This window comes from Eschrichtius robustus, chromosome 4 (assembly GCF_028021215.1).
Source record: "Eschrichtius robustus isolate mEscRob2 chromosome 4, mEscRob2.pri, whole genome shotgun sequence".
NCBI classification, from domain to species: Eukaryota; Metazoa; Chordata; class Mammalia; order Artiodactyla; family Eschrichtiidae; genus Eschrichtius; species Eschrichtius robustus.
Window position 1 is genome coordinate 70,833,843 of NC_090827.1, and position 22,760 is coordinate 70,856,602.

At 35.2% G+C, this 22,760-nt stretch overlaps 1 protein-coding gene across 6 annotated transcripts in view; it reads right to left on the reverse strand.

Moving 5' to 3' along the window:
• ADGRL3 (adhesion G protein-coupled receptor L3) overlaps positions 1–22,760 on the reverse strand; it is a 563,136-nt gene that overhangs the window by 53,163 nt on the left and 487,213 nt on the right. For all 6 annotated transcript variants that reach the window (XM_068542874.1, XM_068542873.1, XM_068542871.1 and 3 more), the window contains 2 exons: positions 21,604–21,670; positions 20,245–20,336 (listed from right to left, as the gene is read on the reverse strand). In XM_068542874.1, the coding sequence (XP_068398975.1) occupies positions 20,245–20,336; positions 21,604–21,670 (159 nt within the window). The remainder of the gene's footprint in view (positions 1–20,244; positions 20,337–21,603; positions 21,671–22,760) is intronic.

Here is a 22,760-nt window from a genome sequence, read left to right on the forward strand (position 1 = left end):
GTTCTCTTACAACTCAGGCAGTAGAAGTGGCACTGCCAAACTACTGTTTCTCTTCCGTCCAAACCCCCAGCTCCTTTGAGGTTCTTGCCATCAAATATTTACTACCACCACTTATTTCCTCTTGTTTTTGTTATCCTAGTAGCATCTCCAGACCTCCCATTTTTCTGTCTCTCCACATTTTCACTATGTATCACCCCTTTGTATCACCCCTTTTGTGTCCATCATTTCCCGCTTGGCCAGACTAGATTCTATGACCTTTACTTTCTTACTTCTCCCTCATCCTTAATGATTTGAAAAAATATGCAACCCTGGATAGGTGAGCATTGATGGAAAAAACACACAACCATGACTACTGAAGACATGTCAAATTCATGACAACAAATGTCTAACAGCCAATATCCAAAAGCCAACTAAACTCCCCTAGCACATATGCTTTCCCCTTCCCCATAAGGAATATTTCACATCTTCCTTCAGCCTCAAACTTCCTTTTCATCCCAACCCCCTTAGCTGAATATTGCCTCCTATTTCCTTAAAAAAAAAAAAAATAGAAACAATCTAACAGTTGCAAATGCACTGGTGCACTGTCCAGACCTCACAATCGCTTGCACAGCTCCTGAATTTATCACTCATCTGCTGCATGTTTAGCTGCTAAACACTTGCCCCTGTGACCCACAGATGACTGTTTTGGGGCACCAGAGCTGCTATGCCCATACAGCCAGTAGTGTCTGGGAGTTTACATTCCACTCTCACAACCGCTCCCCACCCCCCTTCGGCAAGCCTGTAATCAATTATGAACAGGTGTGAAGTTACAGAATTCCAGCTCCTATGCCTTAACTGCCTTAAGACAGTTCCAAAGTGTAATTTACACTCCAGAGCTCCCTTTAGGATCAGGGTCAGTCTGAGACTTCACCCAAAATGACAACCTTGCATAGCTTCTTCCTCTTATCTATCCCCTTGCTTCCCCTTACTTTCTTACTGATTTTCTCTGAAAGCACTTCCATAATAAATTGTTTGAGCTGAATCCTTGGCTCAGAGTCCACTTCTGGGAGAACTCAAACAAGACTACTGACAGAAATATTCTCATCTTTCCAACACCACATCTATCAACTACTTTCAACAGTAGCCACACACACTGTCTTCCCTCCTATTATAATGAGAGAAGTGCCTCTGCTCTTATAAAGCCCACATATCCATTCATTCTGATGCTTCTCAAGAACTGTGCTCCTGTCTCTTCTGCTTTTATCAATATCTCCTCCTCTATTGGCTCACCCCCATCAGCAAACACACTTTAGTATTTCTTACTTTAAAAAACAAAACAACAAAACAAAACAAAACACCTTCCAGATCCCAGAGATTCTCCAAGAATCTTTTGTGTTATCCTTTCCTGAAAAATTTATCAAGAGTTTTGTAATTCATACTCAGTCACTTCTCATTTTCATAAAAGCCACTCTATATAGGCATATGTTCCTAACTCCACAATGCCCCGTCATTGCCAAATCCCTTGTCAACTTTTTCCATCTTATCATACTTGAGTACTCAGCAATATTCTATAGTTGAATAGAATAGAACTATTCAACTATAGTTCTTCTATTCTTGGGTTATATGACATAATTTTTTATTTACCTTATTGACTATACTTTCTGAGTCACCTTTACCAAAATAACATTCTTCTTGGGCGGTTTCATTCAGTAATTCACTTTGAATACTAGTAACTCTGAAAACTCTACCTCTAATTCTGACAAGACTGCTGTGACATTAAGACTCTTGAAAATTGAATGTTTCTAACCTAATTTTACAGTTCATAACTTAAAATATTAAAATAATCACAGGATTTTAAAGACGGGGCTCTTAGGTCATGTATTCCAATCAATATTTGAATTTAAAGCTTCTTTAAGCATGTCTTCAATCTAAAATGATATTTACTAAAAAACTCTTAAATGAAGCACAATTTAATTTATTTATAGAAATACAATGTGATATAACAAGGAATATATGGTAATGAGTAAAAAAATGGACACTGAAGCCAGACTGCCTGTTGGAATCCAAGTTTTGGCACTAACTAGCTGTGAGGTCTTAAGGTGAGCTAATTACCCTTTTAGAAACCTCAAAGGGTTATTGCAAAGATTAAATTTACACATGTAGAGGACGCAGAACTGTACCTACCACATAGCAAAACTTCAATAAGTTAAGTATCTGTCTTGTTATTTTGCACATAGTTTCAAATAGACACAATACATGAAATCTCGAATTGATGTTGGATCAAGTGCAGCCATTATAGTTGATTTAAGGGCAGAACCAGAGAGTACAGGTTGTTTATTTCAGAATCTATGACTAAATTTTTACCTACAGTATGTGACTCAAAATAGGATATAATATTTAACTTAATATTACCCATAAAATTTTACTTTAAACATCTCCAAGAAGCATCTGAAACATGGGTTGATTAGGATTGGCATGCTAAAAGTCTCTCAGCCTAATTTATAAACATATAATCATTGTACTAAATAAAAATTTCAATTTAAAATAATTTGTGTCATTTCAAACAGAGCTATATTAGGAAAAAAACGTAATTTCTACTTGGTTCTGACTATAGCAACCAAGACAGCTCTTAAAAGCTGCCAGATTATGATATCCATGAGATTTCATATGTACTTCATTCAGCCTTTGTAAGTAATCCTATTTTCCACTTTATGCTTTAAAGAACTGGGACCCTAAGTATTCACTGGGGTAAAAATTGGCTTATATATTGAAAAGGAAAATTATCTGCTTGGAAATAATTCAAAAGTGATTCAAATGCTTTCATTTAGAGTTGAAATCTACAGTTCTAACTCTATTAATTCCATGTATAATTGTTTATAAGCTGAAACTATATTAAAATAAATATGTTAAAAGTGAATGAAATCATTTTAGGATAGTATTTTTGAGTTTACCCCATAGTATATATGATTTAATTTTATAAGACAGAATTAAACAAGATATTGTTAAATACATGTACCTGTTTTTGAATCTTTATTCAAATGTTTAACATCCAAGGAAAATACACAGCAATTACATTTAAAAAAAATGAAGAAATGGAGATTGTTTCAAGATGGTAGAGTAGGACGTGTGCTCACTCCCTCTTGCGAGAGCAATGGAATCACAACTAACTGCTGAACAATCATCGACAGGAACACACTGGAACTCACCAAAAAAATACCCCCCATCCAAAGACAAAGGAGAAGCCACAATGAGATGGTAGGAGGGGTGCAATCTCAATTAAATCAATTCCCATAACTGCTGGGTGGGTGACTCACAAACTGGAGGGCGCTTATACCACAGAAGTCCACCCACTGGAGTGAAGGTTCTGAGCCCCACGTCAGGCTTCCCAACCTGGGGGACTGGCAACAGAAGGAGGAATTCCTAGAGAATCAGACTTTTAAGTCTACAGGGATTTGATTGCAGAACTTCAGCAGGACTGGGGGAAACAGAGACTCCACTCTTGGAGGGCATACACAAAGTAGTGTGCACATCGGGACCCAGGGGAAGGAGAAGTGACCCCATGGGAGACTGAACCAGACCTACCTGCTAGTGTTGGAGGGTCTCCTGCAGAGTCGGGGGTGGCTGTTGTTCACCATGAGGAAAAGGACAATGGCAGCTGAAGTTCTGGGAAGTATTCCTTGGTGTGAGCCCTCCCAGAGTCCACCATTGCGCCACCAAAGAGCCAGGTAGGCTGCAGGGTTGGGTCACCTCAGTCCAAACAACCAACAGGGAGGGAACCCAGCTCCACCCATCAGCAGACAAGTGGATTAAAGTTTTACTGAGCTCTGCCCACCAGAGCAACACCCAGCTCTACCCACCACCACTCCCTCCTATCAGGAAACTTGCACAAGCCTCTTAGGTAGCTTCATCCACCAGAGGGAAGACAGCAGAGCAAGAAGAGAACTACAATACTGCAGCCTGTGGGAAAAAAACCACATTCACAGAAAGATAGACAAGATGAAAAGGCAGAGAGCTTTGTACCAGATGAAGGAACAACATAAAACCCAAGAAAAACAACTAAATGAAGTGAAGATAGGAAACCGTCCAGAAAAACAATTCAGAATAATGATAGTCAAGATGATCCAGGACCTTGGAAAAAGAATGGAGGCAAAGACAGAGAAGATGCAAGACACGTTTAACAAAGATCTAGAAGAGTTAAAGAACGAACACCTACAAGAATTAAAGAACAAACAAACAGAGATGAAAAATACAATAACTGAAATGAAAAATACACTAGAAGGAATCAATAGCAGAATAACTGAGGCAGAACGGATAAGTGACATGGAAGACAGAATGGTGGAATTCACTGCCACGAAACAGAATAAAAAAAAAAGGAGGAAAAGAAATGAAGACACCCTAAGAGACCTCTGGGACAACATTAAACACAACAACATTCGCATTATAGGGGTCCCAGAAGGAGAAGACAGAGAGAGAAAGGACCCAAGAAAATATTTGAAGAGATTATAGTTGAAAACTTCTCTAACATGGGAAAGGAAATAGCCACTCAAGCCCAGGAAGCACAGAGAGTACAAGGCAGGATAAACCCAAGGAAAAACACGCCGAGACATATAGTAATCAAATTTACAAAAATTAAAGACAAAGAAAAATTATTGAAAGCAACAAGGGAAAAATGACACATAACATACAAGGGAACCCCCATAAGGTTAACAGCTGATTTCTCAGCAGAAACTCTACAAGCTAGAGGGAGTGGCATGATATATTTAAAGTGATGAAAAGGAAGGAACTACAACAAAGATTACTCTACCCAGCAAGGATCTCATTCAGATTCGATGGAGAAATCAAAAGCTTTACAGACAAGAAAAAGCTAAGAGAATTCAGCACCACCAAACCAGCTCTACAACAAATGCTAAAGGAACTTTTCTAAGTGGGAAACACAAGAGAAGAAAACGACCTACAAAAACAAACCCATAACAAATAAGAAAATGGTCATAGGAACATACATATCGATAATTACCTTAAACGTAAATGGATTAAATGCTCCAACCAAAAGACACAGGTTCACTGATTGGATACAAAAACAAGACCCATATATATGCTGTCTACAAGAGACCCACTTCAGACCTAGGGACACATACAGACTGAAAGTGAGGGGATGGAAAAAGATATTCCATGCAAATGGAAATCAAAAGAAAGCTGGAGTAGCAATACTCATATCAGATAAAAAAGACTTTAAAATAAAGAATGTTACAAGAGACAAGGAAGGACACTACATAATGATCAAGGGATCAATCCAAGAAGAAGATATAACAATTGTAAATATTTATGCACTGAACATAGGACCACCTCAATATATAAGGCAACTGCTAACAGATAAAAAAGAGGAAATCTACAATAACACAATAATAGTGGGGGACTTTAATACCTCACTTACACCAATGGACAGATCATCCAAACAGAAAATTAATAAGGAAACACAAGCTTTAAATGACACAACAGACCAGATAGATTTAATTGATATTTATAGGACATTCCATCCAAAAACAGCGGATTACACTTTCTTCTCAAGTGCGCAAGGAACATTCTCCAGGATAGATCACATTTGGGTCACAAATCAATCGTTGGTAAATTTAAGAAAATTGAAATGATATCAAGCATCTTTTCTGACCACAATGTTATGAGATTAGAAATCAATTACAGGGGAAAAAAAGTAAAAAACACAAACACATGGAAGCTAAAGAATACGTTACTAAATAACCAAGAAATCACTGAAGAAATCAAAGAGGAAGTCAAAAAATACCTAGAGACAAATTACAATGAAAACACGATGATCCAAAACCTATGGGATTCAGCAAAAGCAGTTCTAAGAGGGAAGTTATAGCAATACAAGCCTACCTCAAGAAACAACAAAAATAAACAATCTAACCTTACACCTAAAGGAACTAGAGAAAGAAGAACAAACAAAACAGATAGTAGAAGGAAAGAAATCATAAATATCAGAGCAGAAAAAATGAAATAGAAACAAAGAAAACAATAGCAAAGATCAATAAAACTAAAAGCTGGTTCTTTGAGAAGATAAACAAAACTGATAAACCCCTCAAGAAAAAGAGGGAGAGGACTCAAATCAATAAAATTAGAAATGAAAAAGGAGAATTTAAAACAGACACCTCAGAAATACAAAGCATCCTGAGAGACTACTACAAGCAACTCTATGCCAATAAAATGGACAACCTGGAAGAAGTGGACAAATTATTTGAAAGGTATAACCTTCCAAGACTGAACCAGGAAGAAATAGAAAATATGAACAGACCAATCACAAGTAATGAAATTGAAAGTGTGAATAAAATCTTCCAACAAAAAAAAGTCCAGGACCAGATGGCTTCACAGGTGAATTCTCTCCAACATTTAGAGAAGAGCTAACACCCATCTTTCTCAAACTCTTCTAAAAAACTGCTGAGGAAGGAACACTCCCAAACTCATTCTATGAGGCCACCATCACCCTGATACCAAAACCAGACAAAGATACTAAAAAAAAGAAAATTACAGACCAATATCACTGATGAATATAGATGCAAAAATCCTCAACAAAATATTAGCAAACCGAATCCAACAACACATTAAAAAGATCATATACCATGATCAAGTGGGATTTATCCCAGGGATGCAAGGATTCTTCAATACATGCAACTCAATTGATGTGATACATCATATTAACAAATTGAAGAATAAAAACCATATGATCATCTCAATAGATGCAGAAAAAGCTTTTGACAAAATTCAACACCCACTTATGATAAAAACTCTCCAAAAAGTGGGCACAGAGGGAACCTACCTCAACAATAATAAAGGCCATATACGACAAACCCACGGCAAACATCATTCTCAATGGTGAAAAAGTGAAAGCACTTCCTCTAAGATCAGGAACAAGAAAAGGATGTCCACTCTCGCCACTATTATTCAACATAGTTTTGGAAGTCCTAGCCACGGCAATCAGAGAAGAAAAAGAAAGAAAAGGAATCCAAATCGGAAAAGAAGAAGTAAAACTGTCACTGTTTGCAGATGACATGATACTATACATAGAGAATCCTAAAGATGCCATCAGAAAACTACTAGAGCTGATCAATGAATTTGGTAAAGTAGCAGGATACAAAATTAATGCACAGAAATCTCTTGCATTGCTATACACTAATGATGAAAAATCTGAAAGTGAAATTAAGGAAACACTCCCATTTACCATTGCAACAGAAAGAATAAAATACCTAGGAATAAACCTACCTATGGAGACAAAAGAACTGTATGCAGAAAACTATAAGACACTGATGAAAGAAATTAAAGATGATACAAACAGATGGAGAGATATTCCATGTTCTTGGATTGGAAGAATCAACATTGTGAAAATGACTATACTACCCAAAGCAATCTACAGATTCAATGCAACCACTATCAAATTACCAATGGCATTTTTTACAGAACTAGAACAAAAAATCTTAAAATTTGTATGGAGACACAAAAGACCCTGAAAAGCGAAAGCAGTCTTGAGGGATAAAAACGGAGCTGGAGGAATCAGACTCCCTGACTTCAGACTATACTATACTACAAAGCTACAGTAATCAAGACAATATGGTACTGGCACAAAAACAGAAATATAGATCAATGGCACAGGATAGAAAGCCCAGAAATAAACCCATGCACCTATGGTCAACTAATCTATGACAAAGGAGGCAAAGATATACAATGGAGAAAAGACAGTCTCTTCAATAAGTGGTGCTGGGAAAACTGGACAGCTACATGTAAAAGAATGAAATTAGAACCCTCCCTAACACCATACACAAAAATAAACTCAAAATGGCTTAGAGATCAAATGTAAGACTGAACACTATAAAACTGTTAGAGGAAAACATAGGAAGAACACTGTTTGACATAAATCACAGCGAGATCTTTTTTGATCCACCTCCTAGAGTAATGGAAATAAAAACAAAAATGAACTAATGGGACCTAATGAAACTTAAAAGCTTTTGCAAAGCAAAGGAAACTACAAACAAGACGAAAAGATAACCTCAGAATGGGAGAAAACATTTGCAAATGAATCAACAAAGTATTAATCTCCAGAATATATAAACAGCTCATGCAGCTCAATATTAAAAAAACAAGCAACCCAATCAAAAAATGGGCAGAAGACCTAAGTAGACATTTCTCCAAAGAAGACATACAGATGGCCAAGAAGCACATGAAAAACTGCTCAACATCACTAATTATTACAGAAATGCAAATCAAAACTACAATGAGGTATCATTTCACACCAGTTAGAATGGGTGTCATCAGAAAATCTACAAACAACAAATCCTGGAGAGGGTGTGGAGAAAAGGGGACCCTCTTGCAGTGTTGGTGGGAATGTAAATTGATACAGCCACTATGGAGAACAGTATGGAGGTTCCTTAAAAAACTAAAAATAGAACTACCATATGACCCAGCAATCCCACTACTGGGCATATACCCAGAGAAAACCATAATTCAAAAAGACACATGCACCCCAATGTTCATTGCAGCACTATTTACAATAGTCAGATCATGGAAGCAACCTAAATGCCCACCGACTGACGAATGGATAAGGAAGATGTGGTACATATATACAATGGAATATTACTCAGCCATAAAAACGAATGAAATTGGGTCATTTGTAGAGACGTGGATGGATCTAGAGACTGTCATACAGAGTGAAGTAAGTCAGAAAGAGAAAAACAAATATCGTATATTAACGCATATATGTGGAACCTAGAAAAATGGTACAGATGTATTGGTTTGCAGGGCACAAATAGAGACACAGTTATAGAGAACAAACGTATGGACACCAGGTGGGGGAAGTGGTGGGGGGTGGGTGGTGGTGTGATGAATTGGGAGATTGGGATTGACATAGATACACTAATATGTATAAAATGGATAACTATTAAGAACCTGCTGTATAAAAAAGTCAATAAAATTCTAAAATTCAAAAAAAAATTAAAAATTAAAAAAAATGAAGAAAAAAATAAAAACAATAAGTTAAAAAAATTTTTTATCCCCAAATCATAACTAGATTTTTACATTAATTGTTTCAGTGGTATAAACAAAAGCAATTAAAAACCTTAAAATGAGTTCCAACTGTCAAAGAATTTGGAGATAAATGAACTACAGTAATCTAATGCTCCCATTTTCATCAGACTTGGTTGAATTTTCATTATGTGGCTATATCCACAGTAAACAATTAACAATAGACAATTAGACATGATTTTTTGGAAACTTTTTTCAGAGGTTAGAAATATAGAATGACTTGCAGAAAAATGACATTTTAAGATTATTCTATTACTAATATGTTTATGGAAATAATGTAGGGCAAGCAATTTTGAAGAAAAAAATTTTTATAAGAGTACTATATATTCATAATACCAACTTCAAAAATTCAGATTGCTGTGGTACAATAAAGAAACAAATATTTGGTCTTTGTCCTGGTTCCTAGTGCAGGGCTTCTAAAATCCTTGTAATCTTTGGAGTGATAACAGTGTCTTTTGTATGCTTGTGAGATGATGGGGGTGGGGGTGGTGCCTAGAGGTAATGGAAGACGGTAGTGGGGGCTAAGTAGCTCCCCGGTGGGAAGTGGTCTGAGAGAAACAAAGCCAAGATTAGAAGGTTGGAACTTTCAGTCCTGCTCCCACCTACAACCCCATGCCCAGGGAAGGGAGGGGGGAGGAGATTGAGTTTAATCACTAGTGGCCAATGATTTAATCAATCATGCGTTTGTAATGAAACCTCCTCTAAAATCCGTAACAGATGTGGTTCAAGGAGCTTCTAGGTTTGGCAAACACTTTGAAGGGCTAGGAGGGTGGAGCCCAGAGAGGCCATGGAATCTTAGTCCTCCACCTCTCCCCATGCATTGCTTTCATTTGTTTTTTCCTAAGTTTTATACCTTTTTAATAAAGCTGCGGTTGTAAGTAGAGCAGTTTCCTGAGTTCTGTGATTTGTTCTAGTGAATTACTGAACCTGAGAGGTGGTCTTGTGAAGCTCTAAATTTGTAGTTCTCCAGGCAGAAGTGTGGGTAGCCTGGGCATTCTGTTTGTGGCTGGCATCTGCAGTGGGGAGCCCTTAACCTGTGGGATCTGCTCTAATTCTATGGGTTAGTGTCAGAATCGAATTGAATTGCTGGAAACTTAGTTGGTGTTGGAGAATCAGCTGGTGTGTGGAAAAACAACATGAAATTGGTGTCAGAAAACACCACACAAGTGCATAAAAAAGAACATTTTAAGTTACATGCAATCTTGCCACTAAAACGTGACCATTATTAACTTTTTAGTACATTTCCATTTAGGGTTTTTTTCTGCATATATAATCAGTCACTTATGAGGAATAAGAATGTTCATTTTATATCCCAAAAGGTATATTAGCACTCAGCTATCCTATAAAGTATATTTGATAAAATTTTATAATATATATATATAACTCTGTATTTTATTTTCAGGAAGATAGCTAACTAAAATATTGTCTCAGGTATAAAAATGTGTATCATTATTTCTTGAAGGAAAAGGAGTTTTGTTTTTTAAGTAATTTTTATTGACGATTAATCCTCTCCAAACTGTATGATCTATTGATTTTGTTTCTTAAATTAATGAAAAATACACATAAAAGTTACTAAATATGTTCAAAATATAAAATATTTTTACTTATCAACAAAGTATTTGGACATTTGCATTTTATATAAAGTATATAGGTTATATATAGTGTATGCATATTATATAATATACATACATACAAACATACCTACATATAGATATAGATTTTATAAGCAGAATATTAAATTTATAACAGTATATACATTAATATATATTAATGTAAAAGGGAAAATAGAGGATTAAAGAAATCTTGTAATAACATTGTATTTTTCAAGATGATATAACTTTCTTTCCAAGTAGATGAATGTTTCTGAACACAATGAGTAGTTACTGCTTATGAGTCATGATAACTTATTGCATTACTTTAAAGGAAAATATCTGCTGGTCAATAAGTTAACAGAACTCAGTCATAAATTCATCATATAAAGGATGAACTGTTTTGTCTGTACTCCTTCTTACCTTCACCTGTACACTAGATCCCATCTTCCCTTGCCTACTCAAATGCAGAAACCACACAATTTTCCCCTCTCTTGCCTGCATCAACTAATTGTCTATTCATACCAGATTAAAAGGAAGAGGCTGTAATCTCTATCATGCTTAAAAACTAACCAATCAACAAAACAAAACAGAAAAATGCCCTTGATCCAACATTTCTCTCCAGCTACTATATTTCTTAGCTCTTATTTACAGAAAAAGATCTGAAAAGAGATGTCTTTACATGTGGTTTTTAACTCCTCTCTTCCCATCTGCCTCCAACCCATTTTAATAAGGCTTCATCAAACAACTTTTGTCAAAGGCACAAGAACCTCCAAGTTGCTAAATCCAGTGGTCAAGTGTAAGTCCCCATCCTAATTGAAATGCTTCATTTGCCTAGCTTCCAGGATCTCTAACTTTCTTCCTATCTCACTGGCTGCTCTTTCTAAATCTACTTTGTAGATTCTGCATTTCCAAGATCTCAAAAGTTAGAGTGACCCGGAGTTTCAGTCCTTGGTCTTCTTCTTTTATATGTCTATATCAATCCCTTTATTTTATCCAGTCACATGGGTTTAAAACAAAATCTACTGTGACCCATTCTCCCAAGATTGTAGCCAGTACCCACACTCCTACATTTGAGGGGTGGCCAAGGAGTGGCTGTTTGTGGGAGAGACAGACACAAGTTGGATGTGCTGGTTGCAGTGTCCCCATGCCTGTGTGAGGCCCCACATGGTGTGGGATGGAAGTCGAGGTAGGAAGAGAAGGAAGATGGGTAGTGAGTCAATGGCCATATCCTGACATGGAACTCCAGGGAACTGAAGGATTCTAAATTCAATCCTGGCCTTCCAGGTGGTTTTCAAGGTATATCTGTTAGAGTAGGAGGTTAGGATATGTTTAATTTATCATTTTGTACTCTTGCCCTGAGCTCTGCAAATATTGAAACTGGCCTGTTCCTGCCCACAGAGATCTGAGCCAGTCCCCTATGCCAGATCCCTGCTTTCCCAGACTCTCTTGCATTAAGAGGTGGTCATGTGATCTAGACATGTGATATGAGCAAGGAGCTTCTGGGAAATATCTTCTACCCTGACCATGAGAGAGAAAGGCATGAGAAAAGGCTTCTGAGGAAAGCGTTCTTTTCTCCCTTCATTTTTGCTTTTGAACACAATTGCTAAAGGATATGATGGTAGGAGGTGAAAGAGCCATCTTTGGACCACACGTTGACACTGTGAATGACAACAGCCAACATGCTAAGGATGATAAAAGATGGAAAGAGCTTAGGTACTTACTACCATTACCGAGCTATTAAACCAACTATGGAACCACCTACCTCTGGGTTTTGGTTTCTGTAAATCATCAGCATCATTATGATTTAGGCCCTATACTGGTCAGCATTTGCTACTCATAGCAAAGCTATCCTAACAGAAACATACAGTGACTAAGTGACAGAAACCAGTCTGGCTGGAAAATCACTATCTCAAATTTTTGTCATATCTGTATACCACCTTTACATTATTACTTTTTTTCCCCAAAATATCTCACTTTGCTTTATGTTTTAAAAGGAAATATATCATTGTCATAAATTTAAAAACCAGGATCATTTGCCATTATAGAAAGTAATAAAGACATATAAAACAAAATCAATACTGAAAATAAATAAAACCTGAAAACCATTAAATGCAAAAATAAAATAAAATAAAATCTATATACCAATGAATCCAGATTTAAATCTTCAGCTTTCATTATTCCAACTGCCTACTCAGCATCTACACTGTAATGTTTAGTAAGTCTTTCAAAGTTATGCTGTTAACCACTTCCCCCAAAGCTCCTAATCTACCCCTAATGTGATTTTTTTCTACAGTTCCATATCTCAGTACTGCAAGCCAAAAACCTTGGAATCACACTCCACTCCTTTCTCTTATAGTCTACGTAAAATAAATTAGCAATTCTGTAAGTTCTATCCTCAAAACATATCCAAGATTTTAGCACTTCTCGTTTATTAAATAAATTAATGAATAAAGGACAAAAAGTCATATCAAAGTTTATACAATAAAAATTAAATAAAGTATGTGAATAATATGGAATACAAATATTATTTAATTATAATTATTCTCAGATTTCTTCCACTCTTATAAAAGTTTAAGTGAATATTTGCTCTTAACTATTTGGGGGGAAAAACTACAGCCTTATTATGACTACTTATTTTAGATTAATTTTGCTGTTGTGTGTACGATTACTTCAGAAATTTTGGTTTCATAATACAATTCTGATTACCAAGCTTTCCCAAAGCTGACTGCACATTTCATATAGGATACAAAGGAAATCTGAGTCCAGCCACATAAAAAGAACACAGGAGCTGCTAAATTTTACATTTTTCTCATAAAGAAGAATTATTTTTCCCTTAGGTAGTCTCTTAGGCTTTCTCATCCTTAGGCTGCAATTGACTCTCCTAATTCTGATATAAACCTAATTATTTTGGGGAAAAGTGAAAGAATTATTTGATCTCAAGGTATAACACTTAACAGTTCCAGTGTTCCTATGACAGTCATCCTTCAAACTGTTTTTTTCTCAAGTGTCAGCTCACAGAGTATGAAGTATGCCAAATACAGTGATGCATAAAACACCTGGTTCCTAGAAAGATCACATAGGGATTTGAATGCATTTTAAAGAGAAAGCCTCAAAACAGAGACTAACACTTTTAACGTTTCAGAAAACTTAAAACTACAGCGTAAAGCACATAATACAATGAGATTGGCAACAACACTTGGCGAATGTACAGCTTCGTGAACCAGTGGCTACAGTTCATTTTCCATAGAAGTGATTGTTAAATGCTTGTAAATTGAAATTAAGTTAATCAGCAAAGGACTAACTAATACCTAAGCGACTCTAGTGGTGTCAAAAATACACAGGGCTCCAAACAGTGCTGTTTAGATTGTATTACTTTTCAAATACACCTGCATCATTTATGATAACGTTATGGCGCATTTCCAGTGATATTTAACCACAGAACAAGGAAATGGAGGAAAGGTGGGGAAAATGAGATAACAGATGATATTCCTTTCAGAATTTCTTAAAAAGTATTTTATAACAATGAATAAAATAAATCAATTATTGGTTCTGACTGAAGATCTAAAGTGTTGGGCTTCCCTGGTGGCGCAGTGGTTGAGAATCTGCCTGCCAGTGCAGGGGACACGGGTTCGAGCCCTGGTCTGGGAAGATCCCACATGCCGCGGAGCAACTAGGCCCGTGAGCCACAACTACTGAGCCTGCGCGTCTGGAGCCTGTGCTCCACAACAAGAGAGGCCGCGACAGTGAGAGGCCCGCGCAACGTGATGAAGAGTGGCCCCCGCTCGCCGCAACTAGAGAAAGCCCTTGCACAGAAACGAAGACCCAACACAGCCAAAAATAAATAAATAAATAAATAAAATTAAAAAAAAAAAAGAACTAAAGTGTTCAATGTGTGTGTGGGTGTTGAAAAGTATATTTGATTAAAAAGGCTTGGAAAAAAACACATCTTCAGTATAGTGTGTTGGCCCTGTAATCTTTCTATAAGACGTGACAGTTTTTAAACACATCTCTAAATATTTAGAAATATTTTAAAATAATTAGAAATTTGTGATGTTTTCATTTAAATTGAGTAGTTTTGGTGGTGGAAGGTAAACAACAAATAAAGTCAAGTGAATGGAGACATAAGTTTTTTTTTAAAAGTTGGCATGGACTATATAAACTATACTGAGCTTCCTGTTTAAAAACCCAAAACAATATTTCAACCTTTTTATATCACTAGCTAATATTTTAAGAAGAATGAGAAAGTACTATAAATATTTTCCTCAAAACTCATCCAGAAAACATTGAAGTGGATGAATATTTTTATTAAGTATAATTCAGAACTAGGTTTACTGTTCTCATAAAGGATCAAACTTTTTTTAAGATATTGCTCTGACTACAGTATAAAAATGTTACCATTTTGAAAAGCAGGCCATATATATATAATTCCATCTTAATATATTAATATAAAGAAGAAAAATTAAAGCATTGAAATTTTTTTGTGATGTTGTTGCATTTTTCAGGATTATATCATTCTGCTTTTCCACCTTCAATTTTTTAGAACCCTACCACATTTAACTCCATGAAGTACTAATGTAACACTAGTCAAGCTAAATTACTTAACTGTTTCTACCAATATCTGGAAACACAGTACAAAGCAAACGTTACCTTCTTAAGGAATAAATAAGTTATTATGGATACTGGTAAGGCAAAACATTTTTCTATTCATCCCTGAAGCTACTCAGAAGCCTTCTTAGATTTCGTTATGTATGGCAGGTGTCCAAGTTCACTGAGACACTTCTTTTTTTAAATTTAGAGCTAACTACAGAACTTGCTATTTATTAATCAAATGAGCATTTCACTCCTAGAGCCAATTCTTTCATAATAGGATAACTTTGGCTTAAAAAAAAAAAAAGGATCATATCAGGCAAATTCTTTATGACACTACATAAGAAACAAAGCCAGGCAAATTCTAATGAGATTTTGATAAGAGGTTGAGCAAATTTCACTAAGGAAAACACAGAGAACCAAAGGCAGCAATATATTTCCACATAGAGTGGTTAAAAATAATCAAACCATCCTGTATGAATACTAAATTATGAGCTGTATGCTATACATATATGATTATATTTAATTATAGCAAAACTGTACAAAGTAGAATCAATTATTCCCAATTCTGAGGAGATACTGAGACTGAGAGCCATGATGTAACTTGCAAGATCATATAACCATCACAGGACTGAGCTGAAATTCAAACTGAAATTGTGTATGACATGAGTTTTTGCTCCTCTTTAGCACTACACCTTCCTTTAGCAATTAGAGCACAGGGAGGAAGGAAGGAAAGTGAAAGGTGTTTCTTTAAACCATCTGACATTGTGTTTGCCAGCCCATCACTCATGTAAAACCCAAGTTAAGGGGAGATACCAGAAACTGGAAAACTGGACTAGGTCAAAATCAGAATCTTGGATGCAGAAGTCTGTCCCTGGAAAAAGGCAAAGGGTCAGACATAGGAAAGGGAAGCTTAGTAGACTCCTTGTCTCTCCATACGGGCACCAATTTTCTTTCTTAGCCCTAAAAGCTTCTATTATTTCTTTTAATTCTGCAAAGTACTTGTGATGCTGTTAAATATTTTTTCAACAAGAGAAGTAGTTGGTAACTACAGAAATGATCAATTTTTATTTCTAAGTTAAATGTCAAGCGTGCTATAAATGCTCCTCAAGAATTAAAGTTCTAACTGTCATAATACTACAGCGATACTATAAATTAATTTTGTACTGATAACAATTCATTAATTGTTTTATTTATATTTATATTATTTTTTAAGAACTAGGTTAGATTTTTGCTATGATTACTGTAAGCTCCAATTTCAACTTGTTTGAAATTAAATCAGAAAATTCAAATGACTGGAATTACTTTTTTCCTCCAAATATAATTACCTATTTTGATGAAAAGAAGACAAAGGATAAGTAAGCAAACAGCAAACTGAAATGTATTATTTAGTTTTAAGTACATTTTTAGTTAAATCTGAGGCTTGGAGTACCTCATTTCCTCTGTAATCACGTTAACTACAGGAATTTATTATTATTTTTTCCCAGGGTATATCATTAATATAGTAATGAGCCAACGAAATGAATGCTTTATACTAATACCAAAAGGTGTTTATTATGATGACTGTGAAGTAAATTTAAAATTAAAATATAATTACATTATTTAAAAATAATAATTAAATTAATTAGAGTAAATTAGAGTCAGCCATGCAGTGTTAGGGAAAAGAAAATCTGTAGAGTAGCAGCGGATAAGACCTGAAGCACAAGTGAGTACACCCAGGATGGCCAGAGGGGCACATGGCTTAAAAAGGAACAACTAGACCAGGAAGGCTAAGTAGGCCATGGTAGGAAGTCTGGACTTTAGTGTAAGAGTAACTGGAAATCACTGAAGAGTTTTACCCAAGAGAGTTGCATGATCAGATTTAAACTTTTCAAGAGATCACTCTAGCTAATGAAGGCAGGAGCAAGAATCAGTATGGGGAAAAATGTCAGGAGACCACTGAAGCAGCTTTGCAGAAGAAGTTCATGGTGGCCAAAAAAGGAAGTGGTGGTAGTGAACATGGGGAGAAGCAAACACATTTTAGATAAAGAAGATAATTCTATGTGAAAGAATGTATATAATAAAAGCAAAAAATATTTGATAAATGAACGAATGAATTGTTTTAGAAAGACACTGACTAGCAAAAGGCCTTATATGGTGAGTTTATTTTCTCAATAAACTGCCCAAGGTGGTGCATCTTATTCATCACTTTACGAAACTACAAAAAACCCCCAAGAAAACATTATTAACTTTTATGCCCTTTCCCTGTACTAAAAAGAGAAGACATTGCAAATAAATGATGCTATGCCTTTAAAATACTCTCACATCACCCATATCACTTAAAAATTCATATTATACAGATCCTTATTTTTGTTAAAAACAAAAAGGATGCCAGATTTTGTGTTCTGCTTAAACCTTTCTTAAATTCTTTCCTTATCAATTATGCCCTGGTGATTTTTTTATAAGCACTTATTAAATAGTTAACATATTTTAAATGAAATGAAATGTCCTTCAGATTCTGGAAAGTTCTAAGGATTATTTTCTTGAGATTTCTCTCTTATTATCTCTCTCCTGCATGCTCTCATATCCTGTAGATGATCATTTTTCCTACTTTGTAGAGGAGAGTAGGCAGAAATCCCTCAATTTACTGCTCTACCCTGGTTCCACCAACATATCTACATCACGCCTATTATTTATTTTATCTAGTCTGAGTAGAAAAGGATCCTTCTAGCTGGCTTCTGTTATCTCAGTAGAAAAGTGTCCTTCATGAAACTGAATGGAGTGGAATTACTCTCCCGCTATTCTGGATCTCATTCCCTATAGTTCCTCAGGTCATGACTATAACACTGATTTCCTTTCCTCTGTTTCTAACCACTTTTTTACTGGTTCCTTCCCATCAGCATATCCATATCCCCTTTTTTTCCATCTTAAAACCACCCTCCATATTCTTTCTAATAGCTACTTAATTTTTCTCCTTGAGCCTTATTGATTTTTCCTTAAGAAGCATCATCAAAGGCTGATTACATACCTCTGCTCATTTGATGGCTGGGTATGTTTCATTATTATATCCATTTTAAAGAGGATAGGAAGCCTCAGCAAGGTTAAATAAACTTTCCAAAGGCTATAAACTATAAAGCAGTTTAGACAGAATTCAAATCAAGACAGCCTCATTTAAGGCTTTATTTTGCTTTGTAATATAAAGTTTGATGTCATCCATATCATTACACGTAATTATTAGCTTTTTTGTGTTTGTTTTTCTAAATTGTAATATCACAGAGATTCAACCCATATTACCTAAAGAAATACATACGAATAATGAGAATACAAATCTATCTTTTAAATATGTGACTGTACTAAGTACAAGGCCTTTTTGAAATTTTTAATGTGGTAAAAGCTGTTACATAAATATTAAAGTATTATTCACTTCTTTCTGATAGTACTTTAAAAGCATAACAAAAATGATAATAAAGTATTATATGCATTTTGTTTTATATTACACAATAATAGATATAAAGATGCAGTTTATACTAAAGTGAGTAGAAGTATGATAAGACAAAGAAATTATATTTTATGTGCCTATTTAACAATCCAAATTCAATATCATCAGGAGCAAACGGTCCAAGGAACTAATACTACATTTTAGAAGGGCAATCTAGTTGTACATAATTCAACAGTATAATGACTCAGCTAAGTAATATTAAGAAGTACAAAAGACTACTACTCATAGTAGATAACTTCTAGTTTACTCCATTACATTATTTTTTCTATTTCTTTAGCTACCTTTCCAACTAATGTAGACAGATGACCCCTTAAACAAAATTAAATACTTAATGTCAGTACACTTCTGTCACTACAGTCTTTAATGTATTACTTTATTCTATAAACATTCATTGAGGGTCTACTATGGGCAAGGAACTATGTCAGGCACTGAATGTAGGAGGATGAAAAATGGGTGACATAGCTGCTATCTGAGGTAGTTCAAGGAGAATGTCAGTAGCACATGAAAGTCACAGGTGACCTCATGGAACTTCTGAAAGTGCATTCATTTAAATAAAAACATTTAACCAAGTTAACACATAGCACAGGCAAATCATATACAAATGCTACTTAATGTAGAATATATATTAATGACTAAAGTACATGTTCACATTACTCTTTCTCAAGTGTCACAGCCTCTAAGGGAATAAGACAAAATTTTTGTTTACACTAAAGAACTATTTTTTTTTTCCCAGAAAATGCAAATTATCTTCTTTTTGCATATATATAAAAGAAGCACTACTAGTGAGGAGAGGATTGTGGATATTTTCATATCTCTGCATGGTACAGGTTTTTGAGCATAAAAAAGTAGAATTTGGGTTAAAGGATAAACCTTGGGAATTAAAAGATGATTGAATAGGTAGTGACAGTCTTATGGAGAGATTTACTTCCCAAGAGGTAAATGTTAACATTTCAAAGGGGGTACAAGCTGGAGCCATATATATGTATACAATAGGATTTTACATTAGGGAGCTGGGGTATCCTTTTCCCTCTCGGGAGGAGAGAAGGGCAGCTGTACAATAGCTCCTCTGCAAAAACCCAGGTTAATAATTTCAGGGTTCCTCTCTTCTGGTGTAAAAATCCCCCTTTTGGTACTTGCAGGTGCCACCATCTCACTCTCTTCACACTGCTCTGAAGGGAGAGATGGAGTGTTGAGTACTGGTGTGGTTATGGCTCTAACAAATAACAGTCTGCCCAGACACTGCAACTTTGTTTCCTGGACAAAATAAATAAATGCATCTAATAAAAACTTATCATACTGTAAATAAGAATTTAGGGGGAAAAGTTTCTTTGAAGACAGAACTTCACTATACTTATTTTCAGGCAGATCAAGTCACCTCAGTAGTCAATAAATGATCTTATTCAGCAACGACAACACATTGATCTTTATCATTTTGCCGTAAGATTTCAATACAATGAAAAGTAGGGATAGTTTAGTGTATCAAAGTAAGGTAGACTAAAGAAAACAAAAAGAAAAATCACTTACTTGATATTATCAAGACAGCCCGATTCAGGTTTCAGAATGGCAGTGTGATGAAACATTTTATATAAAGCAATCCCAAGGAAGATTACATTAAGCTGGAATGTAAAAGGTACTGTTATATAGCATAACTGGAGTAGAAAAAAAGTCAGTGTATTCTCTATGACAGATGAGTTTTTCTGGGAAATTAGCTCTCCTACACTTATAAAGGAATTGGATCATACATGACTGCCTAGTGTTTTAGTAAAAGCAAGAGGCCAGTTTGGGAACTCGGGATACCAATGAGTTACAAAGCACTGCTATGCCAAATACACACACATACAAAATCAGCAGCAGTTGGAATGATGATATGGAAACTGCAAGACAAAGCCAAGTCAAGTATATATTTTTAAAAAAGACAGTAATTATTCCAGGTGTGTTACTATATCTACCCTTTAAACATGGCCCTTGATTTACTGTTCAAGTACTACATTACGAAACATAAATACAAAAATCATAATATTTTTGAATAGCTAGATCAAAAGGATTATAAAATGCTGGTTAAATTTTGATGCTACAACAAATTAGGATTAAAGTAGAGGGAACCCCCACTGACATTGTTATATCACTGGACCAAGAGAGAACATATGATTTGAAACAAAACAAAATAAAAGCTCCAGTGTAAATTTCAAATATCACACATATGTTAACTGTATAGAAAAACCACATGTTGAATTGTCCTTGTCACCTGCTTCGTTTGTATATTCCAGAACTTCGGGCTATTTTGTATTTTAAAATGGTAAGTATATAAATAATGATACCACCAATAGTATCTCAATTAGGATAAATAATTCATGTTTGAAATCAAGATATTATGCATTTAAAAATAAAAAAAAGAAAGTATGATTCCAGAATGTTTACCTAACCTACTTATCATTCTCAAGTGAAATCCTCTTAAATTTTAAAGTTTTTGAGATTTATATAAAAACAAAACTGGAAGGAACAGGAAGGTGTTTTGCCACATTTCCAATTTCTGTTTCCATTCATAATTCAAATTATCCAAATGAAAAAGAAAGAAAATGTACTATTGTCAAACAAAGTCATCACTGTTTAAAACCTATAAAACCAAATGGATTATGCTAGATCAGGCCCCTGAGGAGCCACAGTACTTGCAAATGCATGTTTTCTTCTCCCAAGGGTTTTGATTAAGTATTTTACAATATAAAAGTAGACTATAATGAGTGTCTAATTGCTTGAGTTATATAGGGTCAAATAAGTACATGCTTTCCCCAAATTACTCTATGTAAATTAAAGATAGACAGCATGAGGATAGTGAAAGTTTTATTTCTTGATCTGGGAAACACATAGTTAATTAGGAGTTCTTACCATAATTATCAAGGTCGCTGGTCCTATAAAACTCCAAATGAAGTAGGTGTCAAGTCGGAGCCAACATCTGCAATGAAACACAAGGAAGAGAAGGCATTCAAGGACTGGATATGGGACATACATCAAGAGTGAGCGAGTGACAGAGAAGAATGTGAGCTGCAAAGCATTCCACTGGGAGACAGGAAATATTACATTGCTTGTTCATTTAAATGCTGAATTATGTGCCCAATTTCTGACAGCACTATTGATGGAGTAAGATAATCACTCCTAGAGGAAGCAGGAAAAAAATGGCACTGGGCCTATATGCTAGGGCCTTTTGTGTGTCATAGAAACCTTAAAAAAAAAAAGGAAAGAAAAAGAAAGAAAGAAAAAGCCATACACATAGCCATTAAATCGAGTAGCTTTAAGCTATCTTTTTCTCTCCAATTATGGTGCCACATAACCTGTCTATCAGCTGTCAGGTAAAGTGACATTTTCCTGTCAAGAAGATCTGAGGAAATTCAGTACAAAGAAGAAATAAATTTGGTATCAGAAAACTGAAGTTTAATTAGGTTGGGCAGCCAACCTTTGAGAGTTCTTAAGTCTTAAAAAGTGCATTGTTACTGCTAGTGCTTCTGGGGTTGCAAATTATCCTTAGCATCCCATGAAGTTGATTCATGACCCAAAAGTAAATTATTAATCACTTAATTTCAGTTACATTTAATACTCCCTCAATTCTTAAAGTCTCTGGGAAATTACATTTTCATTCTTCAGGATGACAGGGAGACAAAATGGAAGTGACTAGTTATGAGAAAGATTAATGTAAATTTTGGACAAAATACATTTTATGTTAAAAATCATATCTTGAATTATTTGCCATTTGGCTATATTTGAGGCATAATTAAAAAAGAAAACATCTCCAGTGGAAAACAGTCGAGTGCTTTGCTAAGTGGTCTAAAAGAGCAAATCCAAAGTATGTAAATATTTCTGATTATTATGTAACTGTTACTTAAACCTCAGCAATAATGGAATACCAGAAAAGCTATGTAGAAAGAACTTTATCTATGTCAATACAGGACTAAATAAATAAAATGTTCCCTATTCATATGATGAAATATTATAAAATAGTCAAGAGGGAGGAAGTAGATCTTTATATGTCAATAGAATAGACCACAGTA